We start from the raw sequence: 24272 nt of genomic DNA, 5'->3' as shown, positions 1-24272 counted from the left end.
CCTCAAATAGGACGCAACCGGAAACAATATACTTCTGAGAACTCCCAGTCTCCAAATTCATCGAACACATAAATCACCGTAACTGATCCCAACTCCAGCAGTAGAACGACTAACACATCTTCCATTCACGATAATCCCATGAGGAATACTTTCATAATTCTTCTGTGCTACATAATAATAAATTGAATATCAATAGTCTATCAACCAGGTAAGTACTGCAATATCGATGAACATCCGTAAGTCAAAACACAACGCGCCTTCTGTAATGCTCACCCTTCTCAGGAATTACCGAGCAGTTATAACATTCATCAAAATATCTGAAACTGACCATGCTGTCCAACATTCGTTACCTTCTCTTCAAGACTGAATTGTCACCTTGTATATGTAAATCCTAATCCCGCACAACACACCACATCTATTATGCCATCATGTGACAAGCACAAGAATTCCATTATCAACTCTGAGTCACCAGCAAATTATATACCCGATTAGTTAGAAACCTTCCTCTTGCTTCCTTCCAGGAGGAAATCATAATACACAACACGTTTCCCACACCAGTAAAAAATATCCGGTTCAAACCATGGTAGAAACCATCAAGAACACTTTGTAATCCATCTGCACATAACCAAGCTATTAGAACTAAATTCCTTTAACTCGACCAAACCACGTAGGTCACCAAAACCCAAAAATATTGCCACCAAAACATCGTTGAGTCTCACCACATCATAATTACCCCAATAAATACCACAACCAAAACATCCACTCTGAAAATACCTTATTTGAGTCTAAGGCCATTTCATTCACCTTCCTAATACCGAAATATAAAATCCATAATGATATATAAAAATTCCACAAGTCTCGACACCATCCAACTTAAATCTCAGATTTTAGCCATAAACAAATTCGTCAAAAATTCTCAATTGTTATATATTAATCTTGAATCCAATAGAACTTTCTCGAGAGTCATCCACTCTGCTCAAATATCAATTGCACCACCTAAACGGGCCGAAAGACACATGCCCCATTAGCACAACAACACCCAAAGAAGTACCCCTGCCTTAACACCACCAATCAAATTCATACTTTGTGTGCACTACATCCTTCACAAATAACAACTCACTCATTCCATGGTTTTCATATATTCATAAGTGCAATATAACCCGTATCCAGGAATTTCCTTATTCGAGTCATCCTCGATCTCAACCTCTGCAAGTCATAACTAACCCACAAGTATGCCTCAGCCCAAAACTAAACCTTTACATATAACCATGAAATTGAATTGTCAATAGAAGGCTCCCTCACTTGGCTCAAAGCCATTGATTAAAATACTCGATAACTCACAATATCAATACTCTATTAATGCCTTAATACCGCAGTTAGTTCAACGAAAATTCTTCTAAGGCCCATGCAACACCAACCATAAAATACCTCAATCATCCGCTAATCTTGCATTCAATCTCTTGACAGTCAAGTCAACTTTCAAAACTAGATTCAAATTCAAATCTCAACACATATAACCCGCTGGTAGAAAGGAAACTCTCCAATCAACATTATAAGAAACACACCTACTTAGCCTCAAATTGGCATCTTGTTATACCCTTTCGCATCCACAATTACTACTCCATCACTTAATCTTCCTGAGTCCAAACTCATTAACAAGACATGAAAAGTTAATTCTCTCCACAATTAAACTGTATGACAGATCCTTCAACACACTCACAATTCGAGACTGTACGTCACATCAAACGAAAATCAAGCACCCAATGTCCCTCTTTACATTCCAAGGAAATATTTCCCGTCACATTCAATCCATCTTAACACGTCCCGCACATCATCCCTGAAATCACAAGTCGGCGATACACAGCTGATACTGAGCGCTCACGTATGCAAATGAGTGAGTGGAAGGAATTCAAAGCGATACGCTCCAAGCTGAATCAATGCCTCACGATAAAGAAAGAAAGATGGGAAGTTTATCCTTAAGGACCTATAGCCTCTCGAAGATAAGTATGGACGTCATCATACCGATCCGCAAGACTCTACTAGACACTTGCTCATGACTCGTAGAACCTATGAACCTAGAGCTCTGATACCAACTTGTCACGACCAAAAATCCAACTAGTCGTGATGGCACCTCACCCAACCCGCTAGGTAAGCCAATTATCAACTATCCAATTCTAATAACAATTATTAAAGAAAATATATGAAACCAATATATTTTCTCAAGAACTGGTAGTACAAATCATGAGCTTCTAAGAATAGAATTTACAAAACTGGTATGAAATAATACATCATATGTTCGAAATGTACATGAACACATTGTTATAAATCTAAGGCTACCATGAACAAGAGGCAGCTACAACCGAAACGCAGGTACATCTTCAGATCCAGCTCCCAACGAACACAACAACATTAACAGCCAACATCTGTACACAAAGTACAGAAGTGTAGTATGAGTACAACCGACCCCATGTACTCAATAAGTAACAAACCTAACCTTAGGTTGAAAGTAGTGACGAGCTTGTACCAAGGTCAGAGTCCAACTCCCATAAGCAACAACAATTCATAACAACATAAATCAAGTAATAAAAGGAGTAACCCAGATATAAAATGCTCAGTTGAATCATGATTTCTGAAAAATAGTTCTACCTTTAGAGTACATCAGTGAAAAACCCAAATCGTTTACCGAAGTTGCCAAAAATATGAATAAGTTTGAAAGCAATACTTTTCCTAAAATCCTTTCAATAATAAATGAGATGTTTCATTTTCTTTCCAGATAACCCGTGTAAAACAAGTGCATCACTATGCCCATATGTCAACATGTGTGAGAAATCATGAATGATGTGATATTGTACAGCATGAGGAAAATACATCTCTATGCCTTTATGTCATGTGTGCATGTCAATGTGATGCAACTCAGTGATAAAATCATATACATACTCTTAGAGTATCATTTCACTCAGTCTTCCCAGTCACTCAGTCCTCCCAATCACTCAGTCCTCACAGGCACTCAATCCTCCCAGTCACTCAGTCCTCCCAGTCACTCAGTCATCACAGTCACTCAGTCCTTACAGTCACTCAATCCTCCCAATCGCTCGGCACTCGCACTATGTAGGTACCTGCGCTCACTGTGGGTGTGTACAGACTCCGGAGGTACTCCTTCAGCCCAAGCGCTATAATCTGCACGGACAACTCACGTGCTATAATGTCAATATCTGTATCCGTACGGACAACTCGCGTGCTATAATAAAGTATATAAAGCCAATATGGCATGCTACAGCGTACAGCCCGATCCCATAATTATCCTTACAATCAGGCCCTCGGCCTCACTCAGTCATCAATCTCTCCAGTCTCTCGGGCTCAGAATGTCATGAAACTAGCCCAAAATGATGATATGATGAATCAATAAATAGCAACAGAGACTGAGATGTGATAAGTAATGAAATGCATATGACTGAGTATAAATATTCAATTTAAACAAATAATTCACAGCAATATGACATATGTGGGTCCTAATAATACTGGCACATAACCTCAACATGATTTTTAATATGATTCTCAACTCAATTTCTTTAACACATAAAACTCCACAAAAAATGCCAAGATTATTTGACTAAAATATTCTACGGAAATAATTATGTCACAATTTCTTTGGTGCACGCCCACACGCCCATTACCTAGCATGTGCGTCACCTCCCAACAATTCACATAATACATATATTCAGGGTTCATACCCTCAGCTCTATGATTAGAAGAGTTACATAACTCGAACAAGACGAATCCAATGTCGAGCAATCTAAACAATGCTCCAGAAATTTCATTTTGCGTGTATCAACTTTTGAACGGCTCAAATCTAGCCACAATTAATTTGATTCAGTCCACAAAATTATAGGAATTAATTCCATATCAAAATACTAATATTTTCTACAAAATCCCAAATTACACCCCAAATATCACCCATGGGGCTCACGTCTCGGAACACAACAAAAGTTATAAAATCCGAAAGCTCATTCAACCACGAGTCTAGCCATGCCAATTTTACCAAAATCTGAACTCAACTCGACCCTCAAATCTTCAAATTAAACCAAGAGGGTTTTCCAAAATTTTCAACTTAATTCACCCATTAAATGATCGATTCAAAGGCATAATCGTGAAAATTAATCAAAACTGGATAAGAATCACTTACCCCAAACACCCGCACAAAAATATCTCCAAAACTCCCCTTCTACCGAGCTCCCAATTCAATTTTTTGTTATGAACTCAAAACCCCCGTTTTGGAACTTTTAATTCTGCCCAGAAATGCCTTCATCGCGTTTGCGACCATAGCTTCGCATTCGCGAAGCACAAAAATGTGCTGCCAAGATTCCTTCTTCGCATTCGTGATATCCCCATCGCGTTCGCGATATCCTCATCGCATTCACGACGCCTTCCGACCTCTACCCTTCACGTTCGTGAGGTGGTGGAGGATTGACAACTATATGCATTAACTATTCCAAAAGTACGAGCAATAATGTATCAATAACTACCAATAAATAACAATAAATGGCATTTAAGTAAATAGAAGGAGTGATTCACCTAATAAAGTATGAACTAGTTGATTATCCCTCATGACAATGATAAGTGACAGACAAATCCCAGAATATTCGAATTATTTTCGGATATGATGGAAGGGTGTGGGATAATATAAATAAGAATCTAGATAAAAAGGTAATGTTTGTATCTTTGTAAGAGAGAGAGAATCTTCAATCAAAAGCCGGTTCTTGTCAAATGATGAATGCCACATACCTTCCACCATTGTTTCCTTTTCCATTTATATGAGATATTTTCTTAACAAACCCAAATAGTACAAGTGCAGAGAATATCCACTAGAATATTACCTTCAATATCCTATTTCGAAAACTAGTCGTTACAGCTTTACCAACGGTGCTCGACCTCGACCCTTGTTGATATCTCGGCCATGAATCTTGCTGCTTCCTCGTTGACCTCGACTAATGACTGCTTTAGCGTTACCTTATCTTAAATATTCTAGGGCAGATTTTGACCTATACAGTCTTCATGTTTGGATTTTTGTTTGCCAAAAAAGCTGCATATTTGTTTGCTTCCCTCTTAACGTATATGACCAGAGACGGGAGAACATGAAAAGTTGAGGGGTCACCGGCACTCGAAAACGTAGGCAAAAACTCCATATATGCTTACAAATATTTTTAAAAAATAATCAGTTATTAGCATAGGCCTCATACCAATTATTATTAGCAGTGATAAATTTATACTGAGTGTCATGGTGCCTCTGCAATCGCTGAAGTCTGGGTCCACCTCTGTATATGACAGTGGCGTTGTTCAATCTTCCAACAAATATTGGATCAGTTCTATTTCTAAAGAGAACAGGTTATATTGTAGTGTCACTACAAGCCCCTATTGTAGAGCTGATAATTCAAATTTATATTATAAAATAAGCCATTAATATTTGTCTATGATTCTCGAGAAATTTAAAAAAAACACCAATAAGATATGGTAAAAATTCAAAGTATATGTACTACCCTTGTTAGGTGCAGTATATCCTGTTAGGATTAAAAAATTGGTGAATGAGAAATGGAGGGATGAAAGTGAAGGGAAAGTGAGCTCCATTTTGCTTTGGAAAGAGCAAGTGTCCCTCATTGGTGGTGGAAAGAAAAGTGAATGTGCTTATATTGAGAAAGTACTTTCCTTGGTATTAAATGGGTTGGAAAGAAAGTAAGCCTCGCGCCGTCATCGTCGTCGCTCGCTCGACTCAGATTCAGATTCGGTAAAAGATTGATTGATTAATATTTTTGAACAAAAATTTATTTCCATTATTTAATTAATTAATGAAAAGTCAATCCAAAATAACATAGGACCCACAACGCGACCTGATGTTAAATTTTAGTATTTTTTACAGCCTTCAAGTGATTCGTTGTTTCACCGGTGTTTCTGGTACCGATACTCTGGTGAGTTAAATCATTCTATCTTGGGAGGATAATATTACAACACCTCGAATATTTGAGGGGAATAATTTCCTTAAGGACACAGTGTGCATTCATTGAGCTCGATTTTATTCCGAAATATATTTACTGATTATGGTCTTTGATAATATCTAGTTTTTGCCTATTTCTGTTTTTTCTTGTTTCAGTTTTATGTTACATAAATTTACTATTTCGTAATATTATATTATAATATTACATTTTACTAACAATCTTAAGGAAATTATTAATATAATGTAATCTATATTCTGATTTGGAGATTAAAACCTTTGTGGTTTTCTACTCCGTCTGAATTTTTCTATTTCTGATTTGAAGATATAAAAACTTCATCGGAGTATTAAAATTTAGAAACTATTTGAATAACATAAAAACTTCATCGTTTTATTGTGTAACAATATATACAAAACTTTGGTTTTGTTTATTAAACGTAATGTTTATTATTAATTACAGTATTGTTTACTGTTCTATTTCTGCCATTAATTGAACTCTTCTGTTATGGACAGTGAGATATAAAAATTGTTAATGAAAATTCTTTTGCGACTGTTGCGGCAATGATGATAGCCTCGTCAAGCTGAATTGTTGTACCACCGGTCGAAAAATCGGAGAAATTTTCTGGAGACAACTTCAAAGGATGGAAGCAAAGGTTGTTCTTTTGGCTTACCATACTTGGTATGCAGAAGTTCATCAGTGAAGACCCTTTAGTGTCTGCTGTCGACATGCCAGACAATGAGAATTTTATGATTGTTGAGGCATGAAAACAAGCAAATTTTCTTTGCAAAGGCTACATCCTAAGTGCTTTGGAGGATGACTTATACAATATCTACAGTGCTATGAATACTTCGAAAGAATTATGGGACGCACTTGAGAAGAAGTACAAGACTGAAGATGCATGCTTGAAAAAGTTTGTGGTTGCCAAGTTTCTAGACTATAAAATGATAGACATCAAAACTGTTGGAACCCAAGTTCAAGAGCTTCAACTTATTTTTCATGAATTTATTGCTGAAGGTATGGTAGTGAATGAAGCATTTCATGTGGCTGCAATGATTGAAAAGTTGCCTCCTTCGTGGAGAGATTTCAAAAACTATCTAAAGCACAAGTGCAAAGAAATAAAGTTGGAAGATCTTGTGATTCGTCTCAAGATTGAGGAAGATAACAAAATAGCCGAGAATAAGTCTCGTGGAAATTCAACGATTATGTGAGCTAATATCGTTGAGGAGACTGCTCCAAAAAGTAAGAAGAGGAAGAGGTCTTCCGGACAGACTAAGGAGCAGAACAAGAAGAAATTCAAGGGCAACTGCTAAAATTGTGGAAAAGCTGGTCACGAAGCCCCTGATTGTCGTCTCCTGAAAAATGACAAGAAAAAGGGACATTCCAACATAGTAAAGAAAAATGATGACATTGATAATCTGTGTGCAATGCTTTCGGAATGAAACTTAGTTGGAAATCCGAAGAAGTGGTGGATTGACTCTGGAGCTACTCAACATGTTTGTGCTGTCAAAGAAACATTTACGACTTACTCTACTGCTAGTCCCGAAGAAGAGGTTTCCATGAAAAATATTGCAACAGCCAAGATTGAGGATTATGGGAAGATATTCCTGAAAATGACTTCCGGCAAGGTGTTAACGCTTAGCAACATTCTTCATGTTCCTACTATTAGGAAAAATTTAGTTTCAACTTCTTTACTTGTTAAGAATGGATTCAAATATGTATTTGTATCTGACAAATTTGTTGTAAGCAAGAATGATATGTATAATGGAAAGGGCTAATTCACAGAGGGCCTTTTCAAACTCAATGTAATGGTTGTTGACAATATTAATAAAATTTTAGCTTCTTATTTATTGGATTCAAATGATTTATGGCATATTCATTTAGGACATGTCAATTATAAAACCTTGCGAAAGTTAATTAATTTAGAAGAATTACCTAAATTCGAGTGTAATAAATCAAAATGTCAAATCTGTGTTGAATCTAAGTTTGTAAAACATCCTTATAAGCTTGTTGAATGGAATTCAAATCCTTTAGACTTAATTCATACTGACATTTGTGATATAAAGTCAACACCATCTCGTGGTGGGAAAAAGTATTTTATAACTTTTATTGACGATTATACTTGATATTGTTATGTTTATTTGCTTAATAGTAAGGATGAAGTAATTGAAGCATTTAAGCAATATAAGAATGAAGTGGAGAATCAATTGAATAAGAAGATTAAAATGATTAGAAGTGATAGGGGTGGAGAATACGAATCTCCGTTTGCAAAAATATATTCGGAATATGGAATTATCCATGAAACTACTGCCCCATACACACCTCAATCCAATGGAATTGCGGAAAGGAAAAATCGAACATTAAATGAAATGATGAATGCCTTAATAATAAGTTTCGGCTTGCCGCAGAATTTGGGGGGGAGGGGGGGAGGGGAGGGGAGTTATCCTTACAACTAATCGAATACTCAACAGAGTACCCCATAGCAATACGCAATCTATTCCATATGAAAAATGAGAAGGAAGGAAACCGAACTTGAAATATTTCAAAGTGTGAGGGTGTTTAGCAAGGGTACAAGTACCTTTACCCAAAAGGGTAAAGATCATACCAAAAATTGTGGATTGTGTTTTTATTGGATATGCTACAAATAGTAAAGCATGTCGGTGTTTGGTACATTAATCTGATAATCCCAAAATTCATGTTAATACGATAATTGAATCAGATAATGCTGAATTCTTTGAAAGCATATATCCGTATAAAACTGAATGCGAGTCGTTAAGTGAAAGACCTAAACGACCATGGGAAGAACCAAAGGAAAATACTCCAAGTGAAGAGGATCCAAGGCGTAGCAAACGTCAAAGAACATCTACTTCCTTTGGACCAGATTTTGTGACATTCTTGCTTGAAAGTGAGCCTCAAACTTTCAAAGCAACTATGCCATCTTCTGATTCAGCTTTTTGGAAAGAGGCAGTCAATAGTGAGATTCAATCAATTTTGGATAACCATACATGGGAATTAGTTGATCTTCCTCCAGGAAATAAGCCTTTAGGTTCGAAATAGATCTTTAAACAGAAAATGAAAGTTGATGGCTCTATTGACAAATATAAGGCAAAACTTGTTGTAAAAGGTTATAGACAAAAGGAAGGCCTTGGTTACTTTGACACTTACTCACCAGTAATGAGGATAATATTTATTAGGGTGTTAATGGCACTCCCGGCCGTGTATGGTCTTGAAATCCATCAAATGGATGTTAAAACAGCTTTCTTAAATGGAGAATTGGAGGAAGAGATTTACATGGAACAACTTGAGGGTTTTGTAGTTCCGGGTAAAGAAAAAAAAGTGTGCAAACTTATTAAGTCACTTTATGGACTTAAACAAGCACCCAAATAATGGCATGTCAAATTCGACCAAACAATGTTGGCAAGTGGGTTTAAAATCAACGAGTGTGATAAATGTGTTTACATTAAAAATACTCCAGGTCATGAAGTTATTGTTTGTTTATATGTTGATGACATGTTGATAATGAGCAAAGATATGGCAGATATAAAAGCTACTAAGCGCATACTGGATAGCAAATTTGATATGAAAGACTTAGGAGTTGTTGATGTGATCTTAGGAATTAGAATTCACAAGACTCCACAAGGTCTAGCATTATCACAGTCTCACTACATCAAAAAAGTACTTGACAAGTTCAAGTATTTGGATTTCAAGATTGCTAAGACTCCAATTGACGTGAGTTATACACTTCAAAAGAATGAAGGTGAAAGTGATTCATAACTGGACTATGCAAGAGTATTGGAAAGTTTGATATATATCATGAATTGTACGTGACCATATATAGCATGTGCAATTAGCAAACTGAGTCGGTTTACAAATAATCCCAATCAAATACATACCCAAGACTATGCTCTGCATTATAACAAATATCCCTCCGTGATTGAGGGATATTGTGATGCAAATTGGATCACCGGATCATCTGAAGTTAAATTCACGAGTGGATATATTTTTACAATTGGGGGTGGAACATTGTCTTAGAAATTATCCAAACAAACGTGCATCACCCGTTCTACAAAGGAATCTGAATTCATAGCTTTAGACAAGGCCGGTGAAGAAGCTGAATAGCTCTGAAATTTCTTGGAAGATATTTCATTTTGGCCCAAACCTTTGGCACCTATATGTGTACATTGTGATAGTCAAGCGACAATAGGCAGGGTAGGGAGCGTTATGTATAACGGAAAATCTCTTCACATATGATGGAGACACAATACTGTTAGACAACTACTCTCTAGTGGTGTTATCATGGTTGACTACGTAAAGTCAAGAGATAACGTGTCAGATCCACTTACAGAAGGCCTATCTAGAGAGGCAGTTGAAAGATCATCAAAGAGAATGGGATTAAGGCTTATGACAAGTCATCATGGCGGTAACTCTACCTAGCAGACTGGAGATCCCAAGAACTAGGTTCAAAGATATAAAAAAAAAGTTATGAATGACGGTTCAACATTGTCAAATAACTCAACCCATTCTCGTGATGAATACAATGTTCAGAAATCAAGGTAAAGCATTAAGGTTTTTTTGACGAGTCAATAAAGCTTAAAGCTTTTTAATGATTTGATAAGTATAGCAGGAAATGACTAGATAGTGTGGCTATAGGATTACACGTTTAGAAATCACATATGTGAGTGTGAAGTGTAAGCCACTTCAAGGGGAATGAAAGTAAAGGCCCATTCTCTCAGTACTCATAAAACCAGGAGGTATTCATGGCTGAAACGAACACAACCGTGAGAACCATAGATAGTTAAGGGTTGATTGTGTGACTTATGTTATCTAGGTATACAACAAAATTCGATGGTTCAAAGATATCAAATCTACCGATATAAGTTCACTACAGAAAGTTTCAAGGGAAACCTTCTTATCGAGATGCAATTAATCATTGCATGTAAATCACACACTCGTATGTGCATTCCTTTGTCTTATAGTCATTCCTCATTCATATGGGGAATTGTTGGGATTAAAAGATTGGTGAATGAAAAATGGAGGGATGAAAATGAAGAGAAAGTGAGCTCCCTTTTGCTTTGGAAAGTGCAAGTGTACCTCATTGGTGGTGGAAAGAAAAGTGAATGTGCTTATATTGAGAAAACACTTCCCTTGGTATTAAATGGATTGGAAATAAAGTAAGCATCGTGCCGTCATCGTCGTCATTCGCTCGGCTCGGCTTCGGCTTCGGATTCAGATTCGATTAAAGATTGATTGATTAATCTTTTTGGACTAAATTTCTTTCAATTATTTAATTAATTAATTAAATTAATTAACAAAAAAGTCAACTGCGACGCAACCCGATCTGTTTCTTTGCCGAATTATTTTAAATTAATTTCTCGAAATATTTTAAATGGGAACCGTTCCCTCCCGTTCCAACAACTATGACTGTTTCTGAAAGGTTGCAAACTTTTCAGAAAATGGCTATAAATATGCCTTGATCCCAGAATCTTTCCTTACAAAATTTTCTGAATTTCTTCTCCTTCTTCTGCACAATTAAATTCCAGTTTGGTTTACAGCCTTCAAATGATTCGCTGTTTCACCGACTTTTTTGGTACCGATACTCTGGTGAGTTAAATCATTCTATCCCGAGAGGATAATATTCCAACACCCCGGGTACTTGAGGGGAATAATTTCTTTAAGGACACACTGTGCATTTATTGTGCTCAATTTTATTTCGAAATATATTTACTGATTATGGTTTCAGATAATCTCCAGTTTCTCCCTATTTCTGTTTTTTCTTGTTTCAGCTTTATGTTACATAAATTTACTGTTTCGTAATATTATATTATAGTATTAGATTACTAACAATCTTTGGGAAATTATTAGTCCCTTGGTCACAAGATGTTTAATACTACTTTACTTTCCGGTTGTCTCAATGGCCTGCCCTTTCATTTAAGAAAAAAGAAAAGTTATAACACACGTTTTAAATACCATGAAGAGAACTTTCAAACTTCTGTTGCTATTATCAGTACAAGCTTTGTTTTGTCTTCTATTATACAGAAAAATTGCATTCTCCCATGCCAAATATTCATCTTTTAGCAACTCTTTAATAGTAATTATGTCAAACGGTCACTAACTCTCGACTTATTGTTAAGGTGAGAGTTTCAAGCCCGCTTTCTGTGACACACCTTTGTTGACAAAGTGGGGAGGGGAAAAGCCACAGGCCGAAAACCTAAATTAAGATATGACCTAACATGTTTCAGACAAATATTTTTTCATAGTTGTCACATTTTCGTAATATATTTGCTAAATCAACATTCAATAGCGCCCACCTAAAGTACGAGTCAAATAGTTTTGTAGCCCGCTACAAATTTATTTTTAGATTTATGATCTGTTGTATTAAGCTCTTGTTATGCGCGGGATAGGGGGAATGTCCGGACCACAAGATCTATTGTACGCAATTTTACCCTGTATTTCCGCAAGAGATTGTTTTCACGGCTCGAACACATGACCTCCTGGTCGCTCGATGATAACTTTACCATCAGTTACGCCAAGGCTCTTTAAATGCTCCAGCCGAGAATCAAACCCTGATCTGTACCGTGACAGGTGCTATTCTACCACTAGCTAGACCACTGATGGTGCTTTATAGTTTTATGACTCCATCTCATTTTTTACACATTTTTTTTTACACATAAGAAATTTATCTTTTACTTATAAAAAATCTAAAAAGATATTTTTTTAATTTAAACAGTATAAAAAAGTCAGGCCAGCGATACACCTCTTTTTTTAATTATGAAATGATGAATGTGGACGAAGATTCTCCATGTGCAAAATAGATTCTCTATTGGGATAATCCATAGCAAATAGTATAATAATTAATTAATGATAGAAAAACTAAAGTAGATTTGCACATGGATGTAGAAGTGCCGTCACAATTTCGTCCAAACTTCATTATAGATTAATAAGAAATATAGTTGTTTGATGAATAAACAAGTAACGCCATCCACTTACTCAAATTATACCAAAAAAAGAAGAAAAAATTATATTAAGAAAATAATAGTAGAATTAAAGAACAGTTCTGCAAACACTGGTTTTAGAACACTTGTTAAACCCAAAAAATATAATTTTCTCTGTTATTTGGGAAAGTCATATTTTTATGAATTAATTTTCTCAAATCTCATAGCTTCTGCCGGTTTAATTTACCGCAATATAATAACCTTTATTCCCCTGTTACAAGAAATAGCTAAAACCTTGCTTAGGCCTTTTCAATTACAATTTCAAATTGTACTTTTTTTTTCCTTCAAATTTCAGCCAAATCATATATATTCAAAACGCCTATTTAATTAGGATCAAATAAAGCATAACCTGAACCACATCTGTCTCCGCTAAGTTTAGATTAATGCGAGTTCTGCTTCTTTTAATAATATAATTGTATCCATTTAGGTAAATTTTTGGGGTCTTTTGAAAAATGATTTGGATTAATGGGTCGGATTGTGAATGAGTTGTGTGATTGTTTCTAATTATACGTGAACCAATAATTTAGCCACATTTTTAATTGAAACATTCACATATTTTATATCAGCTTATTTTAAAAGGAGGGAGAATATTAAACTTAAATTTAACATAAATACAATTAGGATCCAATAAGTGAAAAAATATAATCTTAATCTATTTTCCATATGTTAGATACATTTTTGAACGTGTTCCGTTATAAGAACTTTTAACAAACGTAGGTCTCTAAAGAAACGTACTTTATGCCACACGTGGCTTAGTATAGGCCTCGGATTTTGCTAGGAGCACCCTTCAATACCTAATAATTACGTTCTTTCCACTTGCATCATTTATTTTTAATAGGGACCCGTAAACGCTATTTTTTGAGTGCGCATAGAATAAACTCCGCTTCTATATAATAATGCGCAAATTATACAAGAGGATAAATTGCACAAGGTAAGCTCCGTGCGACGGGTTCGATCAAGGAGGTATGCAAGCGGATTTCAAATCCACTGGTAAAGTTGTTATCGTTCTATGATTTAATTTTAAGAAAATTCGACTATTAATATCTTGTTTTTCGCCATGAATATGTGGTAAATACTAAATTTAATTTTTAATTTTAATTAAAATATTAAAATTACTAATTAAACAATGTAATGCTAATTTCATTTTTAAAAAAATCAACTTTCACCAACTTTTTTCTTTTGAAAAACTAAAGTTTATTGTTCAAATACAATATTACTTCCACAAACTCTTTCAACTCCATTTACCTTCTTCTCAATACTCAAGGTAAAGCAGGACCTAATTAGCTTCCAAAATGTTTATTCTACTTTGGTTGAGTTGTTCACATGGTGTCCACATTGATTTAATAATAAAATAAAATACGTTTATTTAAACCACAAAAATTTAATGCTCCTTCAGTACAATTTTACTTTGTCTTGTATAACTTATGTACCATGCAAATCACCGTACATGTTTCCACCAAATATTGAATAATTCATACTCCTAATATTTTCTATAATAAATAGTACTAAATCAAAAAGTGTATAGCTAAATATGGGCCTTGTTGAATGTGGAACAAATGAAGTTGTTTTTAATGGTTGTGGGAAAAAAATTATTTGTCAGATAGATACATTCTTCGGGTAATCTAACGTGAAAAGTGGAATAATTAATTTATGACATGAAAAAAAAACTACTAAGTACTTAAATTAGCACGTAGATGTAGAGGTGGAGTCACAGGTTATGTCGAAATTTCATTAGATATAATAAGTAGTCGTATGCTACAAACAAAAAATAATAATTAGAAAACTAATCCTCTTATAGTAAGGACCCGTTTGGCCATAGATTTTGTCAAAATAAATTTGGGTTTTATTTGGCAAACACATGTTTGACCATAAATTTTGCCTACATTTTGGCAAAATCCCAAATCTCAAATCTCAAATCCCAAAACCAGCGGGCCAAAATAGCACTATTACATTTTTTAAAAATTGCCCCAAACTTTTGTATTTTATAAAAGAGCCCACCATTTATTATTTTGTAACAATGTTGCTTCGTCTTCTCGACCACCTGATAGTGTATCATATAGTTCATTATGAAAATGATAATTTTATATCAAATTTATTTATGTTCAGGACTATGATTTGCGATAATATAATGAATGTTATTGATAATGATACTGTTGGGTATTTATGATAATTTTTAAAACTTGTGAGTATAAATCATGTTTTATGTTTTTTCAAAATAAATTTGGGAAATATGTTTTGAAAACTGATGTCCAAACACATTTTCATCTTCAAATCAAACTTCACCCAAATCAGATTTTTCAGAACAAATTTGGAAATCTATGGCCAAACGCTAGCTAAGTGTTGTGGTTAGGTTTACAACCTAGTTTTGAAGGAATTATAATGTAGAGATTACTTATGCAATGAATTATAATGTATAGGTTGTTATATATGGGGTGATTAATAATGTGAGAATTGCTCACTTTAAGAGATATTTTGACATTAATTTTACATAAAAAAGTATTAAAATATTTTTTATGCCCAATTGAGAAATACACTCTACATACATTTAGAATAACTATACAGAGTCACTGGCACCCGAAAATTTCACCAAAAGCTCTATATATACTTGCAAATGTCTTCTAGAAATAGCCAAATATTAAGAGAGGATCTCATATCAATCTTTATGAGCAATGATAAATTTATATTAAATATAAAGATGCCCCACAACAAGGGGCGTGGTGGTGGGGAGGAGTGATAAAAGAGATCCTCCATTGTTAATTAAAAGTTTTAAGTTCGAGTCTTAAAAAAAAATTAATAGAAAGTTTTCTCTCTTTAGTGAGTCGGTAAAATTAGACTCGCTAGTGAATTTCGAATAAGAAGAATTTATAGAAGGGAAAAGGCCCCAAAATGACTTTGTGGTATTCGAAATGGATCAATTATAACCCCCGTTTAAATTTGAATTCAAAAATGACCCTGCCGTTATAAAATGTGTCTAATAATGCCCTTGTGTTATTCAAAATGGATCAATAATGCCCAGAATATTTTTTTTTTAAAATGCTTTTAAAAACTGAAAAATATATATTTTGTAAAAACTAAAAAAAGAAAGGAATTTGCAAAATATATATTTTAAAGTCTTTTCAGTTTTTTTTAAAGTATTTGTTTTGTAAAAACTGGAAAAAAAAAATTAAAAAAAAATTGGAAATTTATTTAAAAAAAATCGACATATAACTGTAAATGAATATTTAAAAACCGACTAAACCGACATAATCGTACCGTGCCGAACCGATTTTTAGGTTTTGTTTTAATAAAACCGTATATTTTTATATAAATCTATAACTGTACCGATAATTATGGTAGATTTTTTATTTTATAAAAATAAACCGAAAAAATATTGAACCGTCAAATTGAAAAAAAAAGATTTTGCAAAATATTTTTATTTTTTAAAAACTAATGCATATGTAGTCCACTGCTTTAGGAGAGTTTTTTTTCAGTTTTTACAAAATAAATACTTTAAAAAAACTGAAAAGACTTAAAAATATATATTTTGCAAATTCTTTTCTTTTTCTAGTTTTTACAGAATATATATTTTTCAGTTTTTAAAAACATTTAAAAAAAAAAAATTCAGAGCATTATTGATCCTTTTTGAATAACACAAGGGCATTATTAGACCCATTTTATAACGGCAGGGTCATTTTTAGATTTAAATTTAAATGAGGTTATAATTGATCTATTTCAAATACCACAAGGTTATTTTTGGACCTTTTCCGTTTATAGAATAAAAAGGAAAAGGAAGTGACAGTATGACACCACCTTCTTCACCTGCCCCCAAAATTTCTTTCCCTCCCAATCAAAAACATACATTATCACATCCTTCTATCCATTTGTGATTTCTGCTGACGTGGCCCAATAAAAAGCAGTGCACCTTTTTCAAGATTTCAGTTCAAATCAAAGCTAAATTCAATGCTTATATGTATATTCATACAACTAGTATCTTCACATCACTTTGCTCTTGTACGTAGCCATTCCCACACTCCCTCATTGGATTAGCATTTGATCCTTTTATAAGTACTCAAATTTTTCCACTCTCACTCTCCAATCACATCCTAATTTTTTGTGTCATTTATCAAGATTTGACTGTACAAAAGTCAAGAAACCGCATTTAGTGACAGTGGCACCACCACTATATTTTTTTCTTCAAGAATTTAAAGTAAACATACCCACCACCCCCTTATCAAGAAAACCCAACTGTGATTTTGGAAGTTAGGCTCATTTTCTGTTATAAATTTCCTGGGGTTTTCAATTCAAACATACATACAAACAAACACCATGGCTTTGTGTAGCTATGCATTTCCTGGGATTTTGAATAGGACAGTGGCTTCAGATTCTTTAAAGCAGAGTCCTTTATTCTCTGAATGGTTTCATGGAACAGATCTGCAGTTTCACTTCCAACATAAGCTTACTCAGGTTTGAACTTGTTCTTGTTTTCATTTCTTTTTGATTGAGTAAAGTAGGAATCTTTGAACCATTTTGGAGCTTATTTGAATGCTCATGTTCTGAACCATCTTTTTATTGAAGCTTTCTGGCAAGCTTTTCAGTGTTCAAAGTTAAAATCCTATAAAAAGACTACATTTTCCCTCCATATGTATTTTCTTTCTATGCTGATTGCTTGTACTATTTATTTGTATTTGCATAATATTGGCACGAGATGAGTTTAAATAGAGTAACATGGTAAGCAGTGGCAAATCCGCAAATTTCTCTGAGGTGTTCAAACTTGAAAGAGTAAAAAAAAACTTCTCCCACAAAGGGTGTTCAATATATGTTATATATCTCTAAAATCTAATAGTTTACCTATATATATACAGTGTAATCAGATGAATTGACCACCCTTAGAAGAGTGTAGCTTCGCCCATGGTGGTCAGTGAGGATTCATATAGCCCACCCTTGTTGTTTGTAGTAATATTTCTTTGTTTTCTTCTAACAGGTGAGAAATGATTCAGCAACCAATTTAAGTCAATTTGGAAGTAATATTTGCTAGTTTGTTCAATGGGATTGGAATGATATGTTTTTTTTTCTTGAGATGGAACTGAATATAGCTGTCATATCAAAGATGATATATCTTTGAAATGGGGTTCTCTTGTCTTTAAGATATGAAAAAGATATATTTATTGACATTTAAGTGTATTTAACTGTCATGTTTGAGATTAAATTATGCTGAGTTTGATGGTAGTTTTTGTACTCATTGGTTTTGAAGGTCAAGAAAAGGTCACGTGGGGTTCAGGCATCTTTGTCAGAAAGAGGAGAATACTATGCACAGAGACCACCAACACCTCTTTTGGACACTATCAACTATCCCATTCATATGAAAATTCTTTCTGTAAAGGTAGAATTTTTATATTTCAATTACTTGTCTGCCATGATAAAGATGACTCAACAAGTTATGTGCTTAAAGTTTCAAGTTTAATTTTGATGTAGGAACTTAAACAACTAGCAGAAGAACTAAGATCAGAGACAGTTTTCAATGTATCAAAGACTGGGGGTCACCTTGGTTCAAGTCTTGGTGTTGTTGAGCTTACAGTTGCTCTTCATTATGTCTTCAACACACCTCAAGATAGGATACTATGGGATGTTGGTCATCAGGTGATAATCTTGTTTTTTTTATTTATTTATTCATATGGTGAACTAACAGAAGCTTGACTAATGGGGTGAGTATCCTTAATTTTATTGTGTGCTTTGAAATTTGCAGTCTTATCCTCACAAAATCTTGACTGGTAGAAGGGGGAAGATGTCAACTCTTAGACAGACAGATGGACTTGCAGGATTTACTAAGCGGTCGGAGAGTGAATATGATTGCTTTGGCACTGGCCACAGTTCAACCACCATCTCAGCAGGCCTAGGTATATATCCATTCTATGCACTGAGTTTATTACAGAACTAGACTCATGAGACATGAATTGATTCGCATTCGAAGACATGAATTAGAACTTTTCTTTCCTTATCGGTATCTTGGATATCATTTTGAAGAGAAGTTTTAGTTCCAATTCATCTTGGAGGTTTCATTTGGTGATATGAATGTTGAGGCTTTATTTGAATTGGTATCCTTACATTCATACAAGTTGATATCACTTGGCCTATGTTTTGCTTTTCTGTTGTTATAAGATGTATTCGTCATAAATGTACATTTGTCTATAACTCTTATCGCTCCACTCTGTTTAAATTACGGTACATTGATTTTAATCTTCTTCATGTTGGAGCCTGTAATTTTAGTTATTTAAACATTAAAAGTGGTTTCTTTGAATGATCAGGGATGGCTGTTGGAAGAGATCTGAAAGGAAAGAATAACAATGTTATAGCTGTAATAGGTGATGGTGCGATGACAGCAGGTCAAGCTTATGAAGCCATGAATAATGCCGGTTACCTAGACTCTGATATGATTGTTATTTTGAATGACAATAGACAAGTTTCGTTACCTACTGCTACTCTAGACGGGCCGGCCCCTCCCGTTGGAGCTCTAAGCAGAGCTTTGAGCAGGTTGCAATCTAATAGACCTCTCAGAGAACTAAGAGAAGTCGCTAAGGTAATGTATATTGATATAAAGATTGGAATAAGTTATTTTTTAGTGAAGAACCTGAATTGGATTTTATGTGATTGAAATATTGCTGCAGGGAGTTACTAAGCAGATTGGTGGACCTATGCATGAGCTTGCTGCAAAAGTTGATGAATATGCTCGTGGGATGATCAGTGGTTCCGGATCAACATTGTTTGAAGAACTTGGACTTTATTATATTGGTCCTGTGGATGGTCACAACATTGACGATCTTATTTCGATTCTCAAAGAAGTTAGAAGTACTAAAACAACAGGTCCAGTACTGATCCATGTTATCACCGAGAAAGGCAGAGGTTATCCATATGCCGAGAGAGCTGCTGACAAGTATCACGGTAAGAAACTCATTTATTCGGACAAGTTCTGTCTTGTTTAAATAAGAAACATAAGATTTAAATCTGTTTTACGGGTTGCAGGAGTAGCCAAGTTTGATCCAGCAACTGGAAAGCAATTCAAAGTTAGTGCCAAGACTCAGTCCTATACGACGTACTTTGCGGAGGCTTTAATTGCAGAAGCAGAAGCAGATAAGGACATTGTTGCAATCCATGCTGCTATGGGTGGTGGGACCGGTATGAACATTTTCCACCGTCGCTTCCCAAATCGGTGTTTTGATGTTGGAATAGCAGAACAGCATGCTGTAACCTTTGCTGCTGGTTTGGCTTGTGAAGGCCTCAAACCTTTTTGTGCAATTTATTCATCTTTCTTGCAAAGAGCTTATGACCAGGCAAGTTGAATGCCTCCAATTAATCTCATCTTTTATAATATAGTGCAGTTTCAATGAATGTTAAATTCTGCTGAGTTTATATCCAGGTAGTGCATGATGTTGACTTGCAAAAGCTGCCTGTGAGATTTGCAATGGACAGAGCTGGTCTTGTTGGAGCAGATGGTCCGACGCATTGTGGTGCATTTGATGTTACTTTCATGGCGTGTCTTCCTAACATGGTAGTAATGGCTCCTTCCGATGAAACGGAGCTATTTCACATGGTAGCAACTGCTGCTGCCATTGATGACAGACCAAGTTGTTTCAGATACCCAAGAGGAAATGGGATCGGTGTAGAGCTTCCGGTTGGAAACAAAGGCACTCCCCTTGAGGTACATTTTCAACCTTCACTACGTCTTTTAATGCTGATTGATATCTAATTAAAACAATCTTTTGCAATAATCTTATCAGGTCGGTAAAGGCAGGATATTGGTTGAAGGGGAGAGAGTGGCTCTACTGGGATATGGCTCAGCAGTACAGAACTGTTTGGCTGCTGCTGCTGTGTTAGTAACCCGTGGTTTACAAGTAACAGTTGCAGATGCACGCTTCTGCAAACCACTGGACGGTGCTCTCATAAGGAGCCTCGCAAAATCACACGAGGTGCTGATCACTGTTGAAGAAGGATCAATTGGAGGTTTCGGGTCTCATGTTGCTCAGTTTATGGCCTTAGATGGACTTCTTGATGGCAAGTTAAAGGTAAAAAACTCTCGAAAACCAATTTTTTGTGCTTGTGTCATCTACATTTAGGATATTTTTCTGAAATGTTACTATTGCTCTATTACTCCAACTGAATCACTTCAAACTTTTTTTTTGCAGTGGAGGCCGATAGTACTTCCTGATCGATACATTGACCACGGATCTCCTGCTGATCAATTGGCAGAAGCTGGTCTTACGCCATCTCACATTGCAGCAACAGTGTTTAACATTCTTGGACAAACCAGAGAAGCTCTAGAGGTTATGACATAAGATATAAGAAACTGTAGAAGTTGTAATAACTCTAAAATGTCTCATTGTTAAATATAGTTTTAGGACAAGTCACCAGCTAAGGTGAGAATAGTTGTAAGCTGATATAACTACCATAAACAAGTTTGACACATAATACTTATTCCTCTAAATATGTAAAGTTTCCATGGCTGATCCGCGGTTCAAACCCATCGTTAGTCTCTCCTATAAGACCTAGATTAACTTGCATTGTTTCTGTTTATGGTGCCAGATTTTGAAAGTTATCGGTTTGGTTCTAGCTCTTGTTTTAATTAAAAGGCCTGAATCCATGAAAATACATGAATATAAAATATTTTTCTGTCTTGTAGTTGCAGACTTGCAGAACAAAGACAGGTTCAATGACATTGCAAGTATGAAAATCAAACAAAATTGAAAGCATTCTAGTGAACACAATCTAAAAAAAAAAAATCGTCGATCAAGTAAATAAAGTGTATGGCATTCTGGTATTAAGTCATAAGTTCTTGCTTGAATATTAGAATCGACAGATAGAGAAAAAGGGTATCAAATTAAAGTCCAGACACTTTTTTCTATCTTTTAGCTTAGATGTGCTGACAGATGCTAAAGTCAGAGAGTGTGAGGTTTTGTTCTTCGCGTCCACGAAGGTATGGTATGTGTGCGCATCGCGAACGTGTGAGTGGTGTCGCGTTCGCGAAGAGGAGTGAGGCTATTGGGGACCCTAGGTCCTTGTTCTACGCTTTCGCGAAGGTCTGAACTGGTAAAGCTTCGCGTTCGCGAAGCCGTGGTCACGAAGGGTAAGATTTGTAAAGCTTCGTGTTCGCGAAGCCACGGCCGCGTTCGCGGAGGGTTAAATTTATGGACAGTCGAGTTGTGCTTTGCGACCGCGAGGGACCTGTCGCGTTCGCGAAGAAAAGAGGTCTGGACAGAGAGTTTAAGTTCTGAAAATGGGACTTTGTCCCTTTTTCAGTTTTTGACAGATTGGAGCTCGGGAAGAGGCGATTTTCGGGAGTTTTTCAAGAAAAACAACGCGGTAAGTGTTCTTAACTCAATATTGGTTTAATTACCCGAATCCATTGTTGTTTCTATCATTTAATTGGTGAATTAAGTTGGAAAAGTTTGAAAAATCTCTTTGTTTAAATTGTGGATTTGAAGGTCGAGTTGAGATCGGAATTTGGTAAAATTAGTATGGGTAGACTCGTGGTTGAATGGGCCTTCGGATTTTGTTACTTTTGTAGGGTTCCGAGACGTGGGCCCCACATACAATTTTTGAGCTAAATTTCAGATTTTTATGGGAAATTCGCATTTTCTTATGAAATTAATTCCAATGAATTTTATTGACTGAAACGAATTATTTATGGCTAGATTCGAGGCGTTTGGAGGCCAATTCATGAGGAAAGGACATTGCAGAATAAGAATTTAACGGCTTGAGGTAAGTAATAGTTTTAAATCTGGTTATGAGGGTATGAAACCCCTGAATTTGTGTCATGTGATTATTTCGGAGGCGACGCACATGCTAGGTGACGGGCATGCACCGAGGGGATTGTGACTTGGTCCGTCCCGTGAAAACTGTATAGTTGAATAATTTATTGTTAGTCATATGCTCTCTATGTGTTGAAGAAATTTGACTGTAAATCATGCTTAAGCTATGTTATAGTACTGTTGGGACCCGCAGAGATCGCGTAATTGTTGAATTATTTGCTAATTATTGTCTTGTACTCAGTCATGATTTTTCTTGCGTATTATACCTCAGTCTTTCTGGATATTTGTTGATACACTATATTATCTTTGTTTGGGCTGATCTTTGTGATTTCTAAGATCCTGAGAGACTAGAGAGATTGAGGACTGAATAAGGCCGAGGGCGTGTCGGTGAGGTAAGGATATTATGGCACGTGAGTTGTCCGTGCAGGATATTATAACACATGAGTTATCCGTGCAGATTATGGCGCTTAGGCTGTAGGAGCCCCTCCGGAGTCTGTACACCTCCAGTGAGCGCGGGTACCCATTGAGTGTGAGTGCTGAGGGCTGAGTTGTTGTGACGAGTGGAGTGATTGTTGTCCTGAGAGGCTGTACTTGCTTTTCATTTGTTGTTGCACTTAGTTTCTGAAAGATTTTCTATATCCGGATTACATGAACTTGATCTGTATAAATTGATTTGATTTAAAGTGCAGGATTTGAAAGCATGTCTATTCTCTGTTGGAATTACTGAAAATGAACTATAACTTTGTAGCTCGTAACTATTTTCAATTCCTTATTTATTATTATTACTTGATGAGTTGGTTGTACTCATACTATACCCTGCACTTCGTGTGCAGATCCAGGTGCTTTTGGACATAGCGAGTGTTGATTCTCTCGCACAGTTGATTTTCTGGAGATTCAGAGGAAGTTGTCGTGTTTCGTAGACCTTGTCTCTTCTTCCCTATCTTCTTGTTTACTATATTTGATCTTAGACTATTATAGACCATTTTTGTTTGACTTGTATCCATATTAGATGCTCATGTACTCATTGACACCAGGTTTTGGGAGTGTTGTATCAGAATTTGCTAGATTTTTGGTATTGTATTAAACATTACGTTTTCAAACTTAAAGGAAATCGTGGGTTATTGATGTTGCTGGCTTACCTAGTACTGAGATAGGTGCCATCACGACAGGTTAGGATTTGGGGTCGTGACAAGTAGATATCAGAGCCTAGGTTACATAGGTTTCACGAGTCATGAGCAGCTTTAGTAGAGTCTTACGGATCGGTACGGAGACGTCTGTACTTATCTTCGAGAGGCTGCAGAACCCTTAGAAAAATTTTACTTTCTTGTATTCTGTCATGCGAATTTGTTTATTCAGGAAACTAAAATTTTGTTAATCTATTCTCTCACAGATGGTGAGAACACGTACTACCGGATCAGACGGTCAGCCACCAGTGCCACCAGTTAGGGCCGCGAGAGGCCGGGGCCGTGGTAGAGGCCGGGGTCGAGGTAGAGGTCGAGGTATAGCTCGTACCATAGTTG

The 24272-nt window shown here is 35.7% G+C and overlaps 1 protein-coding gene across 3 annotated transcripts; it reads left to right on the top strand.

Annotated features, from left to right (window-relative positions):
* Positions 1–16752: 16752 nt before the first annotated feature.
* LOC107818796 (probable 1-deoxy-D-xylulose-5-phosphate synthase, chloroplastic) lies at positions 16753–21467 on the top strand. Of its 3 annotated transcripts, none has more exons than XM_075229131.1 (10): positions 16753–17416; positions 18204–18332; positions 18425–18589; positions 18696–18846; positions 19255–19526; positions 19615–19888; positions 19970–20281; positions 20368–20645; positions 20725–21009; positions 21130–21428. In XM_075229131.1, the coding sequence occupies exons 1-10, from the start codon at positions 17279–17281 to the stop codon at positions 21277–21279; spliced, it is 2154 nt and encodes a 717-aa protein (XP_075085232.1). In that variant the 5' UTR covers positions 16753–17278; the 3' UTR covers positions 21280–21428.
* The last annotated feature ends 2805 nt before the right edge of the window (positions 21468–24272 follow it).

This window comes from Nicotiana tabacum, chromosome 14, assembly GCF_000715075.1.
Source record: "Nicotiana tabacum cultivar K326 chromosome 14, ASM71507v2, whole genome shotgun sequence".
Lineage (NCBI taxonomy): Eukaryota > Viridiplantae > Streptophyta > Magnoliopsida > Solanales > Solanaceae > Nicotiana > Nicotiana tabacum.
The sequence above is the reverse complement of the archived record's forward strand: the minus strand, read 5'-3'. Positions and strand labels throughout refer to the sequence as shown.